The sequence below is a fragment of the Melopsittacus undulatus genome, chromosome 12, assembly GCF_012275295.1.
Source record: "Melopsittacus undulatus isolate bMelUnd1 chromosome 12, bMelUnd1.mat.Z, whole genome shotgun sequence".
Lineage (NCBI taxonomy): Eukaryota > Metazoa > Chordata > Aves > Psittaciformes > Psittaculidae > Melopsittacus > Melopsittacus undulatus.
Window position 1 is genome coordinate 14,428,439 of NC_047538.1, and position 19,143 is coordinate 14,447,581.

General features: G+C 45.5%; 3 protein-coding genes and 1 long non-coding RNA gene across 4 annotated transcripts in view; 2 read left to right on the forward strand and 2 right to left on the reverse strand.

Moving 5' to 3' along the window:
* LOC117436847 (uncharacterized) overlaps nt 1-4,398 on the forward strand; it is a 29,705-nt gene extending 25,307 nt beyond the window's left edge. Inside the window, exon 3 of the long non-coding RNA XR_004550171.1 lies at nt 4,317-4,398. This is a non-coding gene — a long non-coding RNA (uncharacterized lncRNA). The remainder of the gene's footprint in view (nt 1-4,316) is intronic.
* The window catches only part of HIRA (histone cell cycle regulator), a 37,567-nt gene extending 24,247 nt beyond the window's left edge, over nt 1-13,320 (reverse strand). The window contains exons 1-7 of the mRNA XM_034068278.1: nt 13,090-13,320; nt 5,442-5,504; nt 4,590-4,700; nt 3,732-3,822; nt 3,134-3,228; nt 2,181-2,276; nt 806-966 (exon numbers count right to left, since the gene is read on the reverse strand). Coding sequence (XP_033924169.1) covers nt 806-966; nt 2,181-2,276; nt 3,134-3,228; nt 3,732-3,822; nt 4,590-4,700; nt 5,442-5,504; nt 13,090-13,126 — 654 coding nt within the window. The 5' untranslated portion in view covers nt 13,127-13,320. The remainder of the gene's footprint in view (nt 1-805; nt 967-2,180; nt 2,277-3,133; nt 3,229-3,731; nt 3,823-4,589; nt 4,701-5,441; nt 5,505-13,089) is intronic.
* Nucleotides 13,321-13,613: 293 nt separating this feature from the next.
* Nucleotides 13,614-16,891, forward strand: MRPL40 (mitochondrial ribosomal protein L40). The gene is made up of 4 exons (XM_034068601.1): nt 13,614-13,765; nt 14,388-14,471; nt 15,933-16,088; nt 16,446-16,891. Exons 1-4 carry the CDS (start codon nt 13,722-13,724, stop codon nt 16,753-16,755), a joined length of 594 nt encoding a protein of 197 aa, XP_033924492.1. The 5' UTR covers nt 13,614-13,721; the 3' UTR covers nt 16,756-16,891.
* Nucleotides 16,892-17,815: 924 nt separating this feature from the next.
* On the reverse strand, nt 17,816-18,982 carry C12H22orf39 (chromosome 12 C22orf39 homolog). Its single transcript, XM_034068602.1, has 3 exons — nt 18,900-18,982; nt 18,649-18,816; nt 17,816-17,993 (listed from the first exon to the last, which is right to left on the reverse strand). Exons 1-3 carry the CDS (start codon nt 18,921-18,923, stop codon nt 17,868-17,870), a joined length of 318 nt encoding a protein of 105 aa, XP_033924493.1. The 5' UTR covers nt 18,924-18,982; the 3' UTR covers nt 17,816-17,867.
* Nucleotides 18,983-19,143: the final 161 nt, after the last annotated feature.

Genomic DNA, 19,143 nt, shown 5'->3' on the forward strand with positions numbered 1-19,143 from the left:
GGGAATATGATTACAAAGTCAGTCTTTTGTGACTATAAAAGCATGTCATTACATGCAATTCTCAGTACTTCAGCTGTATTTTATACAGGTGATCTAGTGTGACTTATGAAACCCTACCAAAAGGGGGAAAAAGGAACCCAGAGAACTTTTTTAAAGGAAACAAAACATAAGTCTTTTTGGATACTGTACACTCAGAGTCTTAATTAGTGACAAGGCTGCAGCACACCGACTGCTAACAGTGAGACTTCAACTTGCAACACCAGCTCACACATGAATTTAGGCATTTACACTCTGTATGAAGAATAACTGCACTAATCACAATACCATAAGATCCCTGCAAAACACTCCACTCACTAAGCACCAACTTCTGTCCCCAGAAATTTGATCTCTTGATCAAAGTCATCACATAACAGCCCTATGATGCCAGACCAAAGATCCCTCCTAAATACTTATCTTGTTTCTGATAATGGGCAGGAGAGGATGCAAAAGGAAGAAGGTAAGAACAGTGTACTTAGTGTGCCAGTATTTCCTTGGAATAACCTTTCTGTTTCCAGGAATTTACCTAGTTGTTTACATAACCCAAATAAACCTTTGATATCCACAACATCCAATGGCAGTGAGAGCCTCACTTTAATCACGTTGTGTGAGAAGGCAGCTCTTTTTCTCCCCTTTAGAGCCTGTCATCTGATAGTTTCATTCAATTCAGCACTATTAAATCAATTAATGTTTGTGCAGAATCGGAGATATTATCATTTTTGTTCATTCTGTAGGAATTCACTTTGAATAGTCACACATTCTGGAGTACCTCATCAAAGGGTTTTGTGATGCTGGTTTCCAACTGCCAGTCCATGGTCCGCCACACCTTCAAACTTCGATCATCAGCCTGAGAAGCAATGTATTTCCCAACAGGATCCCAGGTCAGCCCTTTCACCAAGCCAGAATGCCCCTTCAAAGTGGCAAGAATTTCTGTGCACACAAACATTGAGAACAGGGAACAGTTACTGATATTTCCTTTATGACAGACTGCTGAGGAGACCTACAAGATCTTCTGGAAAGGGCATTATCAAATATAACTTCCTTTAATGTACAAACAACATAAAGAGTGCAAAGTTCTTTACAAGAAACAGATCAGAGCAGAAACACCAGCAGAACCCCAGGTGTTCAGAATAGCACTTGCAAGCTATGGAAAGCAGCAGCTTAACTGGAACTTCAGTTAAACATTCATCCTCTCCCCAGCACCCAAAGATTATCACAAACTCAGCTTTGTGCAGCAAATGTGATCTAAGCCAGAGACGCAGCTGAACAGACATACAAACCTGGCAGACCTGGTAACCTACTTTCAGTCAATCTTTTCCTTATTGGACTATGAGAGAAGAGGCTGAGAGTACTGCACAAGCTACACAGCTAGTGTGAATGTCTAAAAACTCTGGTATCTGGATTGGAAGCAACACTAAAACATAACACAGTGACTAGGCACCACAGAATGGGAGTTTTAGCCTGCATCAAGTTACATGGTGAGAAGCAGCCAAATAAAAGCACATGCTTCCTAACTGCCACAGACCCTCACAGGTCAGCTAAAGCTGTTCAGTGTGCCACTGTTTATCCCTGAGAAACAGACTTTGGGACTGTGTGACCTGCCAACACTACAGCAATGGAAGAAGGAAAACGGCCATCAAATATAAGACTTGAGAGTTTCTGCTACTGTGAGGCTCCGCTAGTCATTCCCTTCACCCTGTAATGTCCCACTGCTTATTAAGCAGCGGCATTTAAAATGGGGTAAATAAAATAATGCCACCCCAAAGGTGAATGAATGTAAAATCTTGTGGGTACAAAGGTAACAAGAAAAAAAATACATATATGCATATATAGATGTATTATCAAGCTCAAATTCTATTTCGGATTTTGGGGGGAAAAGCTACAAGAGAAAATACATATGACAACCTTCATGTAAAATTAGCAACCTGAATGTAGCTGCTGTCTGCAGCAGAGTGGCATCCACTGCTCGCTGCCATCCAAACTTGGAAGGAGGACTGTGTCACCAGATTGTAAGAATGTCATCTCAAAAGACAGACAACCCATTCCCACCTGCTGATTTTCACATTCAGTGAAAAGCACCCATGGGGCAAAGAGTTTACCACAAAGCTTTACATATTACACATTTGAAACGTAAAAATTCTCACCTGGGAATTTGACAGCATTCCAGATGACAACAGTGTTATCCACACTGCAGGATGCCAGCCAGGCATCATGCGGAGACCACGCGACATCCATGACATCTGGTTACAAAAAGTTTTCAGTTAGGACATGATGGTAACCAGAGAATCCCAAAAATCTCTTTTAAAAGAACTGGTGTGGCAACTTCTTTTCAATCACTGAGAACTTATGATTCCACTAGAGTGGAAGGTAAGAAAGCACACAGCAGCACTCGCTGGGAGGGAGCTCTTTTTAACAGTGCCCAATGGGGAGCAACAACAACAAAATCCAGGGCAAAGAATGCAATGTTTAGCAATGACAGGAAGTACTAATGCCTGTATAAAGTACTTTGTCTTGTTTTGAATGAAAAAGCAACAGCAGCTGTTGCAATGCACTCACTTTATTCCAACACACGTGGAGTGATGAAAGTGATTTTAATCTTTATTTTAATCGCAGCTCACATCAGCAGGTGCAAAACACATTTGAAATCTAGTTTATTCATCTTTTGCAGTGCTCTTCTTCAGTTTTACTTTTTCTTAAATAAATATTAATATTCTTTGGGTTACAAAAGTTTGTATTTTGCTAACCAGGAGGTTACTCACTGCACGTGTGAACATTTACTGAAATAAAAACGCAGCTTAGCTTCTGTTATGCAGATTTATTTTTAAGCTACCAAACGGCAAAACAGAAGTTCCTTAGCTGCTAATTTTTCTACTACAGTAGTTGCTGGAAGTTTCTGCTACTTTGCCTGAAGTGACTTGTATGAAAATCAGCATTTGATTAAAAATGACATTTTCTTTTAGATTATCATTGATACTCTTAGAAATGACTGACTTGCCACCAATATGTACTTTTGGAGGAAAAACTGAAAAGACTGTTAGATTGGGTTTTTTCCCCCAAATACATGCAAACCATGTTCATTCAGCACCTTCTAACTTACCCCCTGAATGGCTTCTGAGAATCGATACACACCTCCACTGCTCAACATTAGTAAGTTTGCTACTAGAACCAAACACAGTGCTAGGTCCAATGTACCTAATTAAAAAAGAGAAAGTTATCAACAGAACAACCTCAAGTTCTTCAAACTTTCTTGCTAAAGAAAATCAGATGCACAGTACACTTCTTTTTTACAGGTAATTATTCCTGCAATGAAAACTGAAGGGAAAAAACACTTTCTTTTTTAACAGAAAATAATTACAGTTATTAAAAATTAGCTTCAGTAAAAGGTACAATTTCTACAGATAATAAAAAAAAAACAACAAAACATTTAAGATAACTCTTCAAATCTCATCAGGAAGCTTTCTTCAAGTAGAGAAGAAAATGCCTCAGCTCCTTGGTAGGACAGAGACTGCCCAGGCAGACAGACTCCAGCCCAAGAGACAGGACGTCAAATCTCCCATACCAGGTTTTAGCTCCTTATGCACCACGAGAAGCAGTGAGCTTACAAAACACCAGCACAGGGAAGAAACATTAAGAGATGTGACAGAGTAACCTATTTAAAATACAACATAAAATCAGGAAGGAAGAAATATGCTTACGCAGCTCGTTTCCACACCATGATCAACTTGTCATCTCCCCCCGAAGCCAAGTAAACTCCATTGTTTGACCATCGCACACAGTTCACACATGCTGAAATGTAGGAAAAAGAGTTTGTAAGATGAAATATGAGAATAAGCAGTTCAGGACTGGGGCAGAGTTTGTAATAACCAAAAATTGACAGGAAACAGTTAGGATTTAAGCGTGCTTTTTCCACTTGTAGCAGTCACTCTGCCTACTTTAGATAAATGAATTAGTACTTATCTTTCAGCAGCAGTTGAGGAACTTCTTATTTTAAAAGCCTACTCCTTATTTAAAAAAGCTTCACCAGAAGTAGCTCAAAAGAAGAAAGATTAATATTCATCTGACAAAGAAAACTGCTTGTGGTAAATGAGATAGGATTAAGAGGCCACAAAAGAGACGATGTATCTTGAAGATGATGCATCTTGAAGAAGGGACAGCTTTTCAGGTAACCATACTTCTTTCAAATGTAATGTGCAATAAATCCAGAATAATTTAGAACTACAGCAGGATACTTCATATGACATTTCTTTTATACTTATTTCTTCTCTTTCCCTTTCCTTCAGAGCTTCCCAGTTCCTCAGAATGTGCATTATCGATTACTTGATGGCCACAGCTGGAAAAAGCTCACAGGGAGACTTCCAAAGGTAACTATTTCTCTGTACAGTTTCCTACATTTTCTCAACATTTCCTGCTGCACATCTAAACCAGTATACAAGCAAAGTATGAGACCACTCTGCTGTATGGTATGGATTCATCACCACTGAAAAGGGCAGGACTTTTGTAAAACGTGAAATGCTTAAAAAAAGGGAAAACAAAAAAAGAATAATCTTTGTTACCTAAGTGATTGTCCATCTGACAAAGCATCTTGGGAATATTTTCATTCTTTTCATCTTCCTCTTTCAGGACAGGAGCCATATTCCAGATTACAACTTTCCCAGAATCCTGACCTGTAAGAGAACAAGAAGCCCACCCACCCCTTTTAAATATGTACTTAAAAGGCTTCTCAACCTAAGCATCTTTTCTGGTACAGAGATAAAATTGAGGCATTACCGGAAGCATCTGAATACAGATGCCATTCGGATATAATTACACCAAGCCAGAAGTGGTTTATTTGTCTTGAAGCTCTTTAAAAATAAAGTTATACAGCTTTGTTCAAAAATGATACTGTGCACAACTGATGGCAACTGTAGGGATGAACTACTTACAATAAGATTGTATTTTAAAAGAGAAAAGATAGATTCAAATCTGACATTGCAATTATTGTAGCCAACATAAAATTATTCACTATTGTGATCCACATAATATTTTTGCATCTATTTCTTAAGCTATTCCATTTATATAATTGGATTTTTTTGTCCCAATAGCTCTAATGTTTAGCAGGTCAAAAAGCCCAACTTCACATTCAGTTTCTTTTCAAAGAAGAAATTTGGCCAGTATGGCCACAAGTAATTACTGCAGCTTCTGTCTATCTCAATGATGTCCACAAGGATGAGTACATCAGAAAACATAACCCTGCCTTCTGCAGTAACAGCAGCACTTGCCGATACATTTTAATGACTTACGCAGTGATCTGTTTCTCAGAGATAAATGATGTGTTTTCAAAAGGGTCAAACCGATTCAAGTGTTGTGAAGGCACAAGATTATTATTGTAGCCCAAAATTCGAACTTCTGTCAGTATGCAAACCCACCTTGTCCTCCTGTTGCAAACTTGGTCCCATCTGGATGAATGTCCACTGAAAATATTGGCTTTCCTGGAATTAGAGAACAAGCAGCAACACCGTGAATTGTTTTACCGCCAAGAGAATGCAATAATGCCAAAAGAACCATAACTCTTCTAGACGGCAAATAACTTCCTTCTAAAAACTACAGTTGTTAAGATATACAGCTGACTATGAGTTGAAAGCAACTTAATTACAGAAATGCCAGCCTATTAAAAGTGTATATGGGAGTTATCAAGCCATAACAAACCAGTGATACCAAGGACACTTAATCCAGCAGGATATGCCAAATGCTCAAAGCTAAGTAATATCACACAGCAAATGCCAACGAGGCAAAACTGATTTGAGTGGGGAATTCCTTCCAGGTTGCTACAGTTCATTAGCTGATGATCTGAAGCAAGTTTTGTTTTGGTTTCTCATTTTGTGTTTTTCAGTCCTCCCCAATCTCAGACTGCATCTCTTGGTCACACAATTACCTGTCTCGGATTCTGTTGTTATGAAACTCTTCTACCCAAACACTAGCTTCTATTTTTATAGCTTCCACATAGACAGAGAAAGACTAACCAACTCTAGTACTAATTCTTAAATCCCTCAGTTCTCCACATGCCACATCTTTCAGAAGAAAACTAGTAATATTACAAAAGCATAAACTCTAGCAAATAAGTAATATAGTTGGGGAACAGCTTTGGAAACCAGAAAAACCCCTCTCTCAGCCTATTCTTCTCCAACCACTGGATCACACACCCTTTCCTACATGTTCAGAGTTCTTTTAACCTTTGCAGAAGGAGAAGGAAAAGGGAAGAAGTAAGCTTAGTGCCCTTTCAGTGATGCTCAAAGAGCTACCACTAAGGATTATTTGAAGGAAAACACGTGATTTCCACATTCAGATAATTTTTGGCAGCAGTCCCAACCCTTTCAAACTGGAATGCTTCTGCAAGCAACATCACACACATGCCAGTAGAAAATAAGGCAGTTTATCAAAGAGCCAAAAGAACTGGTACCCATATACCAGGGTTACTCAATAAATTTCCCCCTATCTCAACTCTTCAGTGCATCTTCACAATATGTTAAGACATAAAAAGATAAAACTTGGAGAATTTATCCACTGATAGGTTTCAGCATCCAAATTCATTGACACTAAACTGCTAACAAGACCCCTATCCAAATATCCAGTATTTCTTACTTTTTGTGGGGTATGCATTTTGCTTCATGGCAACTTTGATTTTCTTTATGGTGACTTGCTCTAAGGTTTATTTTACTTGGATTTATCCTAAAACTGACATGTGATTCCCCTTAAAATTTCTACAGGCAGCCAAGCAAAGACCTTAAGCACAGTAAGATGGCACTCAACTTACATTCCTTCCAAGTCCTTTAGGCCACATAAAACACAACCTGAGACATAGCTGTGGCTTTTCTTCAGCTTGTCGTGCCAATTCTATCTTTTGTACTGTATTAATTTGAATGCAACTTAAGACAGAGCTAAGCTGAATATTTAGAGAAGCAGAGGCAAGAAACAAACAACTATCTTGCCATTCCCAGGAGCTTTAAACTACCATAGCCTCCCCAGTTTCTCCCTTATCTTAAGAGCACAACACTAGAAGAGCAGTCCTAATCTAATAACCCTAATCTCTCTCCTCCCAAGCAAAGTGTTTGCACAGAGCCACAAACAGGGTTGATGAAATTTTAGCAGGTTATTTTATTTATGGAGCCAGATGTAACTTAGCTACAAATTCACTATAAATGCTCAAAATTAGACACACCACACCAGGGAAAATGTCCACCTAGCCCAGTGTTCCTTGTGCAGAAACCAGTACTAGGTATCTCCCTAAGCATGACAATGATACAATGTTTCTTCCTAGGATAACTGCCCATCTCCAAAAGATTTACAACTCTGACTTGTTTAATCAGAGGCCCTCAACAGGCTTTTCCCCTATAAATTCAATCATTCACCCCTTTTCTGCTGCTCCCAGCTCTACACACATTCATCATGTCTCCAGATCCATTTTCCCACTCCTGGCCCAAAGACTCCCACTCAACCATGCCTTGTACAAAAGCTGTCTCTCACTTTTGATCATTCTGGTCACTCCACCATAAGCCTTCGTCAACTCTCCTGTATTTTATGAGATGGAGGGGAGCTGTCATTGAAGACAGTGCTCAAACACAGTCATCCATGTATTTCTGTAGTAGGAGAAAGTTTTTAGTTATCTTCCTAGCAGAAATTTGGTTTTTTATCTAACAAACACTGAGCAGATATTTCCTTAAATGATTGTAAACCTAAAACCTCAGACCTCAGAGGAAGTTGTCAGGTCACAGGACATTATTTTATAGATGGTGTAAAAAGGGTATGGACTTTGCACTTGGGTAAACTGGCAGTAATAAATGAAGCCCTCAACAACAAATCAAGTTCCCTGCATGGCTCAACTAGGAAGGGATCCTATTCCACACGTAACTAATCATGAACAATGACCTACCAGGAAACTTGGGCTTTTCCACAGAATTCGCCAATAAGCTTAACATCCAATGACTTGTGAACATGAGGCCTGTCAAATTCATCTCCTGGAAGGGCCAGGTAAATATTGTTTCCATCTGAGGGATACTTCCTAATAAACTGGACTGGTTTCATACATCACAGTCTCACCTGCAATGTCCAGATGCATCCAGTGGTTAACCTTTAGAGACCTGCTTTTTCTCCCTAGAAACATTAGTTTAGTAAATCAAGTTCCAGACTTCTAGGAGTTTGTACAGATAAGAGTCTTCCAGTTTTCATATACAGGAAATCTGTCAAACTACACCCAGCCTCAACCTGTCACACCCTCTTTGTAATAAACATCGGCATTAATCCAAATGCAAACTGCAAAATGCCATGTTCTATTTATTCGTGGAAGAACCCATGAACTTAAACTGACAATAGGAAACCAAAGACTACAACTACTTAATGATCTTGCTCAGGACCACAGGGCACCAGGATTTCATTCCTGGCTCTGGCTGCAGTGACCTTTTGGTGAAGCCAAGCGTAGCAGCAGCCCTGTCTGGATGCCTGCAGGAAGCAGTAACTACTGGATGTCAGAACCTGAGCTTCTGCCTCTTCAGCTAACATGACCACTTGTGTCCGTTTTTCAGGCAGCAGTAGTTACTGTGTGTTTCAGCACCAGGGAGCTTAGAGACTCACAGTGATGTAATCCAGGCTAGAGTGCATCTGATTTGGACCCTTTGGCTCAGAAAGTAGTTGTAGCTTTTCTATTTACTAGAAAGCAGCATATCAATGTCACAGAGAACTCAGTTCCTGTCTAGCACAAACACTACATGAAGTTTCAAGTCAGTTCTGTCACATACTCATATTCACAAGTACACATATAGGTGAAACACCAGGTGTTCACAGCAGAGGTTCAAAGTCTCAACAATCAGCTACAAGAGGCATTTGAAGGCCAATGCACCAGCTTGGAAAGGGGAATCTTCCCAGTGTCCTGCTCCAGAGCTGCATGTGTTTCTCTTGGCTATTGAGAAACAGGGAGCTTGTTATGATTAAATTAGATTAGTAAAAAGGATCACTAGTACAGCAACTGCTTGTGAACAGCTATCAACGCTTTCACAACCTAGAAGGAAAGTATGTTTTTAATAAGTTTGCTCTACACACTTTTATGTCTGTTCCTTAAAACCCAGAACAAGTTCAGTAATTATGAGATTGCTTGCCCAAGTAAACCAAGACTTATTGTTTGCAGTTTTCTCCATCCAGGGATGTCAAATGATTACAAAAAAAGAACAGATTAAGTGATCACAGGACAGAAATTTAGCAAGACAAGGTTATTCCCAGGGTGCTCTTTCCTCCAGGGTACCATTATCAAGGCAATACCATTTACAGTAGAGGATAACTGTCACAGGTTAAAACTGCAAGACTTGTTCCATACTACTTGTGGTTCATAAACTGATCACAGACACTGTGTTTTTCCTCACTTCCACCATTTTCTCAAAGCAATGGAGAAGGAGCTGTCCTTTGATAGCAACTGCCTCCCTCCTCAGTCTAAGTCTTTATCTGACTTCATTGTTAGATCCTGTCAAAACAAGCCAAAAGGCACAAGGTCTCTGTTTCAAAGAAGTTGAATGTTTTCCAATGCTTCAAATTAAAGCTGTGTTGAATTTCCTAACAGTAACCGTGTATGAAACCAAAATGTGATACTTTAGCGGGAACATAAAAATGGCATTTTGTTCTCTTGTAATAATACCTAAAGAAACAAAAGAAAGTTTAAACTATGGAAGCTCCCAGCATCACACTGCATGAGGAAGCAAACCGGGGTCATTAAAACCAGAACACTTTATGAAAGACCAGATGTCCTGTTGGATTATTTGTTTAAAGAAGCCAAATATATATTATGTACTTAAAGAACTATCAATAACAAAAGAAGCCTGGAAGGAGAAGTTCCAAGTGAGGCAATCCAAACCCAAGAAGGTCCCATCGGCTATTTTCAATATTGCATCTTTTTTGCTTGTTATTTACCTTTAGGCAATAGTCAACAGAATATAAAGATAATTTCATGTTCATTCCTACCAAAGGATGAACAAGTTCCTATTCATTTTACTTCCAGCCATCTGATATATAACATCCAACATGACTCACAAATCAATTCAAATATTTACATTCCACCATTACAGCTTGGAGAGATAATAAACTCTGTGCTCATATTTAAACAAAAGCAGGCTCTGATTTCTACAAGTTGTTATACATGAACAGCACCTCGGGATTTGCCCGGGTTTCTGGGAATGTCAAGAGACCTCCTTTCCTGCAGGGCTCAGCATGTGCCTGCATTTGCCAGCTTTAATGACCAGGGCTTGCAAAACCCTGTGTGCCAAATACATACATATATCTGTTGGATATGTGATGCATCTTTATAGAGGTGCTGATGGAAAACTGGGAAAGAGAAGCAATGGCACCATCTGTATCTTAGTCATCTGTTCCTGCCCCCACTATTAGATTGCATTTTTCAATGTTCTTTGCTCTAAGTCAATGAAACATGGAAGAGAAGAGCACAGCTATAATGAGAGTTTCATGCAAAACCTAATAAACCCACATTAAGAGTGTGAAAAGCTTATGGAAAATGCATCTGAAGAAGAAACATTTCCAATAAGTACTCAGAAAAAGTTAACTCCAAGATAAAAACCTGCAGGGCCAAAACGTGCTAAAGTGCTTTTACTGCAAACAGCATCTTGGGTGAGCAGGGCATGGTTCGCAGGGGTACTGGATTTCCCAGCTACATTAACTTCCAGCATCTATTATCTCATGGAGCTGTATGCCTGTAAGCATCACTAAACCCATTCTAGCCCATTCAGTAAGGTAAAAAACACAGAACTGAATAGGGAGAAGGGAAGGACAGTGCCTTGACCTGGTGCATGGAAGAAACTGTGAGGACTGTCGCTCACAAACCAACAGCAGTGAAGCTGCCTCTTGTGTCCACAGAGAAAATAAAAGGAGTTTAAAAACTCCTTTTACACAGAATCACAGCAAGTCTCCAGGACACAGAGTGAATATAAGTTATGTTTACCCTGTTTCTGGAGAGGTTTCACAGCAAGTAGGTAGACCTATTAAGAGCGATGGAGACTACTTGCCTGCAGCCATGCCTGGAGGATCTGGAACCCAGGCACATTAAAAGCGGCTGACTGAACTCCCCAGTTTTTATCCTGCACACCCTGCCCCAGGGACAAGCACACATGAATGTTCTGCAGTCCTGTGTACATTTGCAGACCTTACAGCATTTTATAAATGAAGTTAGTGATGAACGTCTGTTTTGCAGGTGGTGAAAACACCACTTGGGCAAAGTGACTTGCCCAAACTCATCCCAGCAGGACAGCAGCAGACATGGGAATAAGATCTGGGACTATCAAAGCCCTGGCTCGCTCATTATCTACTAAGCAAAGTATCACAGGGCTTCGTAAACGGAGCTCTGCTGTGAACTGCTTGGCTGAAGGCCGTCTTCTGCAGTGGTGAGATGCAGTTTAAGTTGCTACAGATTTCAAACATGTATCCGCACCACAAGGTGCGCCCGCTAAAGAAATACAGAAAGAAGGTACAGATCTAATCCTTGTGACCTGCAAAGGTTCAGGTCAAAAGCATGCTCCCACTGGAGCTCCAGAGAGGCACAGGATCATCCGCCCACAGGCAGGTGGAGGTTAAAATGGAAATGCGACATTTGTTTAGATCAGCCAAGCAGAAAGGTAGAAAACACCTCACATAAAGCACTTCCACCTTTTCTCAAGCTGACTAAAACCTTGTGTCAAGAGGCTGGGTCCATCTCCTGGCTGTATGGTCCCTGCGGAGTAGTTCTAGTAGAGATGCATGTGAAATGCATCCCAAGGCTTAAATTACTGCTCTTAAAACCTGCAGCACGATTACAAAGACATCAACGCGTGCAGAAAGGCAGCTGCAAAGTTGTATCTGCAGTTTTTAACTCAAAGCACACACTTGTATAAGCTGGTCTCTGGTTTGGTTTTACTGTAGAGGAATTCAACTGTTGACATTTATACCAGGGTGTTAAGATTTGCTGTACCCATGAACCCATGGACAAAACTTGCATCAACACAAGGCAGTTTTTCATGTTAGATTTATTCTCACTGCTTTGCCAGGAACAGGACAATTTTACACTGGAAAATTATCATAAGCAGTGTAAATACATAACACTGATGCCGTCCTGTACTCACCACACCAGGAATGCTCAGAGCTTTCTGTCAGCAGCGACACTTCATTCTGAGTGTTTCAGCTCACAAAGCTGTTCAGAACCACCACATACTACATAAATTCAGGGAGCTGTTTCACAAGCAGCATCAGCAGACTCTTTTCTGTCCATGGCGAACAGCGCTGCAGCCTATTGCATGGGGGGCCTCCAACACTGAACTTGACTCAGCAACGCGGGACCACCATGGCCAGTGCTGCGCATTGGCACGGGACATCCGTCCATCCACCATCCCACGGGGCACCTCGGTAGCTGCCCGACAGCCTCCTCTCTCTCACAGACCACGCTTGACCCAAACCACCCCTCTGTGCTCCCACGACGACGGAGCTGGCCAACGCTGCCGGCAGGTCCCGGCAGCGGCCGGGGCTGGCTGCGCCCTGCTCCCTCCCCAGAGCTGACCTGTCCCCGCGGCCGCCGCCAGCGCCGCTCCAACGGCCGCCGGCGCGGCACCTTCAGCCATCTTCCGGAGGACGGGCTCGGCCGAGCTCCGCACCCTGCGAACCCCACTCCACTGCATCCCGGGTCGCTCTCGCACCTCGCCTGCTGTCCCCGCGCAACCCGGCCGCCCGGGACCGAGGACTTGTTGCTCCCAGCTCCCGCCCGCCCCGCGGCACCTGCCCGCACCGCCCGCCGAAGCGACGGGGCCCCGAGCACGCCGCGGCCGCCCGCAGCCTGCGGGGTGGCAGCTCCGAACGGCCCCGCTGTCCCAGCCCGGCCACCGTTCACCCGCGTTCAAACTCACCCCACAAGTGTGCCGCGCCGCGCCCCTCCTCACCCACCGCCCCGGGTCGCCGACACCCGCCCTCCGCGGCCCCACTGCCCCCGCTCGGTACCCTGCCGCACCTGCCCGCCAGCCCCGCGGCACCTGCTGCCCGGCGGCGCGCCCGGCCCGCACTCACCATTGTGGTTGACCCAGGTCGGCTTCAGGAGCTTCATTGTTCCCCGCCCGGGGCCCCCGCCGGCCTCCGCCCTCGGGACCCCAGGGCGGCTCCACCCGGGCTGCCTCCGCGGCCGAGCGAGCGGCGGAGCTCAGCGGCCGCCGGCCACCATGGGCCCCCGCCGCGCGCCGCTCTGCCCGCCCCCTCGGCCGCCCGGAGCCGCCTCAGCGCTGCTCCATGCCCCGGCGCCGCTCGTGCCGCAGCCGCCGCCGCCCGGCCGCATCCCCCGCTCCGCTCCCGGCGGCTCCCGGCAACGCCGGAACTCGGCGCCTGGCAACCGCCAAACCGGCCCGGCGGGAAACAGCCGCCCCCGAGCACCGGCGTTCCCCCGCCTCGGCCGGCGGGGGGCGAGATCCCGCGAGGCACCGCCGCCCCGCCTCCAGGGCGGGCGGGAGCGGCCGGATGAGCCGGCGCCCCCTGCTGGCCGGAGCGCAGAGATAGCGGCGGGGCGGGGCCGGGAGGGGCGGGGCCCGGCCTGCCCCGAACCCAGCGCTCCATGCCCGGAACGTTTGTGAGACGGAACCGGGGCCGCGGCAGTCGGAGCGCGGCCGGTGGGGTTATGCGGGCGCACCGCCGGTCACTGCGCTGGAGCCATGTTGGCGGCGGCAGCCCGCGGGCTCTGCGGGGCTCGCCTCAGGTAGGGCTGGGGCGGTCACGGTGCCCGGGGGAGGCCTGGCGGAGCGGCCCTTGCGTGGGTCATGCACTGCCCTCCCCTGGCCAGCCCTGCGCACCTGCGGCCTCGCTCTCCCGGGGCTCCTCGTGCCCGCGGGCCTGGTTCCGGACTGAGGCCGGTGCGCGGGCACCGGGGCCGGTTCTTGTTCTGGTGCGGTCCGCCGAGGCGTGAGGAACAGCATCGGTCCTCCTGATGTGAACGGTGGGGGCTCTGCCTCCACAATCGCGCCTCAGAGGCCGATACTTGGGCTTAAAAACAGGATTGCTCTGATCATTAAAACTGTACCTGGTTCACCGCCGGTGCCCCGCGGGTTGCCCCGTTGACAGCCCACATTCTGGGTGTAGTTTACCCACTAAAGAGTGTGAGGTTATCATCTCCTGGCACCCACCGTATACTGTCATGAGTTAAGTAGCCAAGATGATTCAAAACCCAGTGTTGTGATTTATATAGATATATAAAGCTATACAACTAATATTAACTATATATAACTAATATATTTATTATAACTAATGAATAGCACTTGTCCATAATCAATGGCATCACAGTCAGCTTCTCTTCACGCTTTATGTTCCATTTCCTTCCTCAGTTCCTGGCTGCCCCAGGCTGTTCCGTCCCGAAGGAGTCACTGGCAGAGTTCCATGCTGGCATTCAGGGCGTCTCTCCCCATGAGGTGAGTGCAGCTTCCATGGAGTTATATGGAGATGTTTTCATCCATAGGGAAATGCAGATTTATGGAAGTCCAAATTAACTTTTAACTGTAGGTGTCCACTTTTCAGTCACTGTGTGTAACAGTTGTTGAGGACTGTGGGCCTCCTGAGAATTTAATGGTAACCTGTGAAACTACCACTTGATGCATGTATTTGCTTCCTCAGCCATGGAACATGATTTGAGATACTCAGATTTATGCTGTGCTCCTCTAAGCACCAGTGCAATTGAAAGCCTTAAACAGTAAACACTGTGCTATAAAGTGTTACACTGGACCACCTGCATTTGTGTACAGACTACATTTTGGTATCTGTTTTATTTTGATGCAGCTAGACTTAAAATACTCATGTTGTTGTTTGGTACTATCAGAGAGGCTGTTTCACACCACAGCAGCTGTTTGTTCAGTCTGCAAGGCAGGAATGAACAAGTCCAGAGGAGGCCACGAGGATGATAAGGGGTTGGAGCACCTCCCATACAAAGACAGGCTGAGAAAGTTGGAGCTGTTCAGCCTGGAGAAGAAAAGGCTGTGTAGAGACCTCATAGTAGCCTTCCAGTATCTGAAGGGATCCCAGTATCTACAGGGATAGTGGGGAGGGACTCTTCATTAGAGACTGGAGTGACAAGACAAGGGGTAATGGGTTAAAACTTAAACACGGGAAGTTTAGATTGGATATAAGGAAGAAGTTCTTTACTGTTAGGGTGGTGAGGTACTGGAATGTGCTCCCCAGGGAGGTTGTGAATGCTCCATCCCTGGCAGTGTTCAAGACCAGGTTGGATGAAGCCTTGGGTGATATGGTTTAGTGTGAGGTGTCCCTGCCCATGGCAGGAGGGTTGGAACTGGATGACCTTAAGGTCCTTTCCAACCTGAACTATTCTATGACTCTATGATACCCCACCACACGCTCACTGTGAGGGTTTAGTCTGTGTTTGGGGAATGTGCTGTATGTTACCTTGGGAATGCTGGATCTCCATGAGGAAGTACAACAGCAGAGTAACATCTGAAGCCTGAATTTGGTTCCAAGTGTGGAAATTTTAGAAGGATGTGTGAAACCACTCACCCTCCTCTTTCATATGGGATGACAGGAATACTTGAAGATAAACCTGTTACCTGCTCTGCTGCACCTTAACAATTCCAGTTCAATTATTGTGGCACTTCCTCGCGTCATTCTGATGTTAAGCACAAAGTTGGAGGTTGCTTTTCTAAAGCAGGCATGGTGCTCCCTGCAGCAAATCTCACAGGACATGCTACTGTTGCCCAGAAAACTGCATTACTTGAATAAAGCTCATGGCAGGAATCTCATTGGAGACCAAACTAAGCAATAGGAAGGAACAGTACTTAGAAAAGCAAAGTGGAGGTGAAAGCTGCTGGTGCGTAATTAAATGACAAAACACCTGCTTTCATTGACACCTATTATTTCCCTTGTAGAGCACAACCAAAGAAGAAGAAGAAGGTGGATGTGAAGAGAGAGCAAGCACAGAAGGATCGTATGAAAAAGAAGATTAAAAAGTTGGAAAAAGCTGCCCCAGAATTTATTCCAATTGAGGATTTTGTAACAGCAGTGAAGTACTCAGATAGCAACAGGTCAGTCTTTCACTGTGTGCTTGCATGCATGGTAGAAACGTTTATTTCTCTCTCTGCAAAACAGGAACATAGCGCCAGCCTTGGGACAAAACCTTGTCTGCTTCCACCAAGACAAAAACATGGAAAATAAATTTTATTTGCTTCCACTGCTGGAAGTAGTGGAAATAAACCAGTAACGGGAATTGCCTGTTAGACCAACTGGAAAACCTCACAGATGCTGTATGAAGGAAATGTGCTCTCTGGCTTTGGTGGGGCTTTATGGTGGTGGTGGGGTTTTTTGTAGGTTTGTTGTTTGCTCTGGTTTGCTCTTTGGGGTGCAGGTTACTTTTATGACAATGTTGTTTTACTTTGCATCAGGGTGCGAAGTCTTCCTGATCTGTCACCTGAAGAGACTGAAAGAAGAGTCCTACTTCTGAAAAAGTGGTGTTTGTTTAAGCAGAAACAAGATATTGCAGAAAAGAAGGCAATTCAGAGCATGGTAGATGCTCAGCAAGAGGCACTAAAGGAACTGCGCCTTGAGTCAGAGGAGTTGTATCAAGCAGCAATCAGGCGAGATGAGGGGCTTTTCCCTTTTGAGAGAGATGGACCCTGTTACACCCCACCCCTCCCTGGCTACGATCCTCCTGAAGGAAAATGCGTCGATATCACCAAAGTGTATACGCAGTGATGGAGGAGTCTGTAGCTCATCTGGCATGAACTACTTGGCTGATGAAGGAGGAAAGAATGGAGTAAGGATGAACTACTCCTGTGGGTTAAAATACTGTAGGTGTGAGACTGCAAAAAATACGTATTAATGAAGTATCCATTTGGTTGGGTTTTTCTTAAACAGAGATCTCGTTAGGAAGATGCCCAGCAGAGCTACATTGCCCTATGCCTGTGCCATGCTGCGACAAGACAAATGGTATTTCACAAAGCATTTTATCCTTATGGGCTTCTCTCTTCCCTCCATGCAGCATTTATTTGTTCTGCATAAAGCATTACTTGGAAGATTCCCATGCTAGGAGTAAAGAATGTCATGGTCATCATATTAGGATCTGTACTTTCTTTTCAGACCTCAGTGAAATGCTTTTGCATCTAAGAGGGAAAGCATGGTGACAAAGTCAAAAGTGAGTTGTTTTTTTTCTCTTTAATATTGCTGTATAACAATTAATTTTCTTGCCTTAATTTAGGCTTGCCCTAAACCAAAACAGATTTCTCTCCCTCCATTTAAACCTTCATTTTTGTAGTAAGCTTGAGTACTGCAGTTAACACACACCCATTAGAGAGCAATTCCACAAAGGGGCAGGGTCACAGTTTCATCCCACTGGGTAAGAAACTCTCAACCCATAACAGTCACAAAACCAGGAAGGGTCTTTCAGATGCCAGTGGCTGTGTTTGTCCTGAACTGGCAGGGAGGAGCTTCTGCTTGGTTTTATTTACCCATCTGGCACCTTGTTCCACAAGTGCACAACAATGGCAGCGAGGGGAAGAGGTGCTGGCCTAGCAAGAGGAGCTAGATCATCTATGCACTGACATAGCAGTTGCCTGCCAGGGTGCTGAGATGAAAACCTAAAGCATGAGACAGCGGTAAGAGACCACTATGAAATTAAGCACCTCAGTTCTCCCCTTAAATAGTAGAGTGTGTTTAAGTGAACTCTTGTTTTTGAATTAGCACTGAAGTATCTCCAGGGCAGAGCTACAGTTGCATCGTTTCAACATGACATGGAAGAAAAGGAAAATACCCAGCATAGTTGTGCATTGTGTATTGCATTACTGACCAAACACAGCAAAGCAGTCTCCCTAGTTTGGTTTGTCTTGGTCAAGTGGAAGGTACCAGTCAGGGGGTGGGCTCTTCCTGAGTCTCCACACTGGAGCATACTTCTTGTTTTCCATGACTCGAGCTCTTTCACTCTTGCACAAAGCTTCCTGAAACAGAAGACAAAAACATTGCCACTGCAGTGGTGGATGTTCTGGTATCACACAGCTTATTTCTTGCTGTGACTATCTGAGATAAAACGAGGACCTGAAATTTATCATACTTAAACAGAGGTGCCAAATAACTAAGCAGGCCAGGATATAAGCTTTTAACTACGTCACATTTCCATTTTTGCCTCTGACGCCTCCATTACAAAGAAAACCACCAGTTATGTGCTACCATCTCTGCCAGATGCTGTTCGATGGAGCTGAAAAGCTGAGTTATGCTGCAGGCTGTGCTGAAAGGCTCCCGTCCCCAGTGTTCATGGGGCCATAGCAAGGCGCATTTCTGGCTTTACTTTCTGCCCATAACAAGGCAATTTCCGTTATTAGGAAGGGAACGTTGGAGTAACTGAAATCGAGAGCTCCTACAGAGCTCTGACAGCGCTCCCGCTGGATGTTAGACCATTTTACCCGCCTCCACCCCAACCGGACACCCGCCTTCCCAGTCCCTCCCCGTTCTCTGACCGCCGGCACCCCTCGCCACAGGCGGCTGCGGAGTTGCTTTTCACCGGCACCTGCCTGCAGCGCCCGGACGCGGTGCCCGTAGGGTGCCCGGGCGAGACAGCGACCGCCGCTACCGGCTGCCGCTCGCTGCGGGCCGTACCTGCGCGGCGGCGGCGCGGCCCTTCTCCCAGGCGCGGCAGGCCTCGTAGTCCTCCCGCCAGCGGTCGCAGGTCGGGAGCTCTCCGTGCGCGTAGTAATGGTGGAAGGCGTGCCGCAGCCCGCGGCAGTGCTTCCACTCCCACCAGTAGTCCTCGCACGACCGCGGCGGCTGCGGGAGGACAAGAGACCGGGATAAGCCGCGCTGCCGGCCCGGCCCGCCCCGCCGCCCTCAGCCCCCGCCACCCTGCTCACCCTCCAGGTCCCGCCGTCCGCCATACTGCCGCACCTGCAGGCCGCCGCCCCGCGACCAATCCCTGCCGCGCTTTGCAGGGAGATCCTCGAGTCTGGCCAATGGCAACTGGCGACACAACCCGGCAACCCCCCCTTCTCCCGCCCCAAGGGCCTGCGAGCCAATGGCTGGCCGCTGGGCAGGGCTCCCGGCACGCCACGTGACCCCCACTCCCCCCCCCCCGGTCCGCACAGCCTGCTCGCTGTC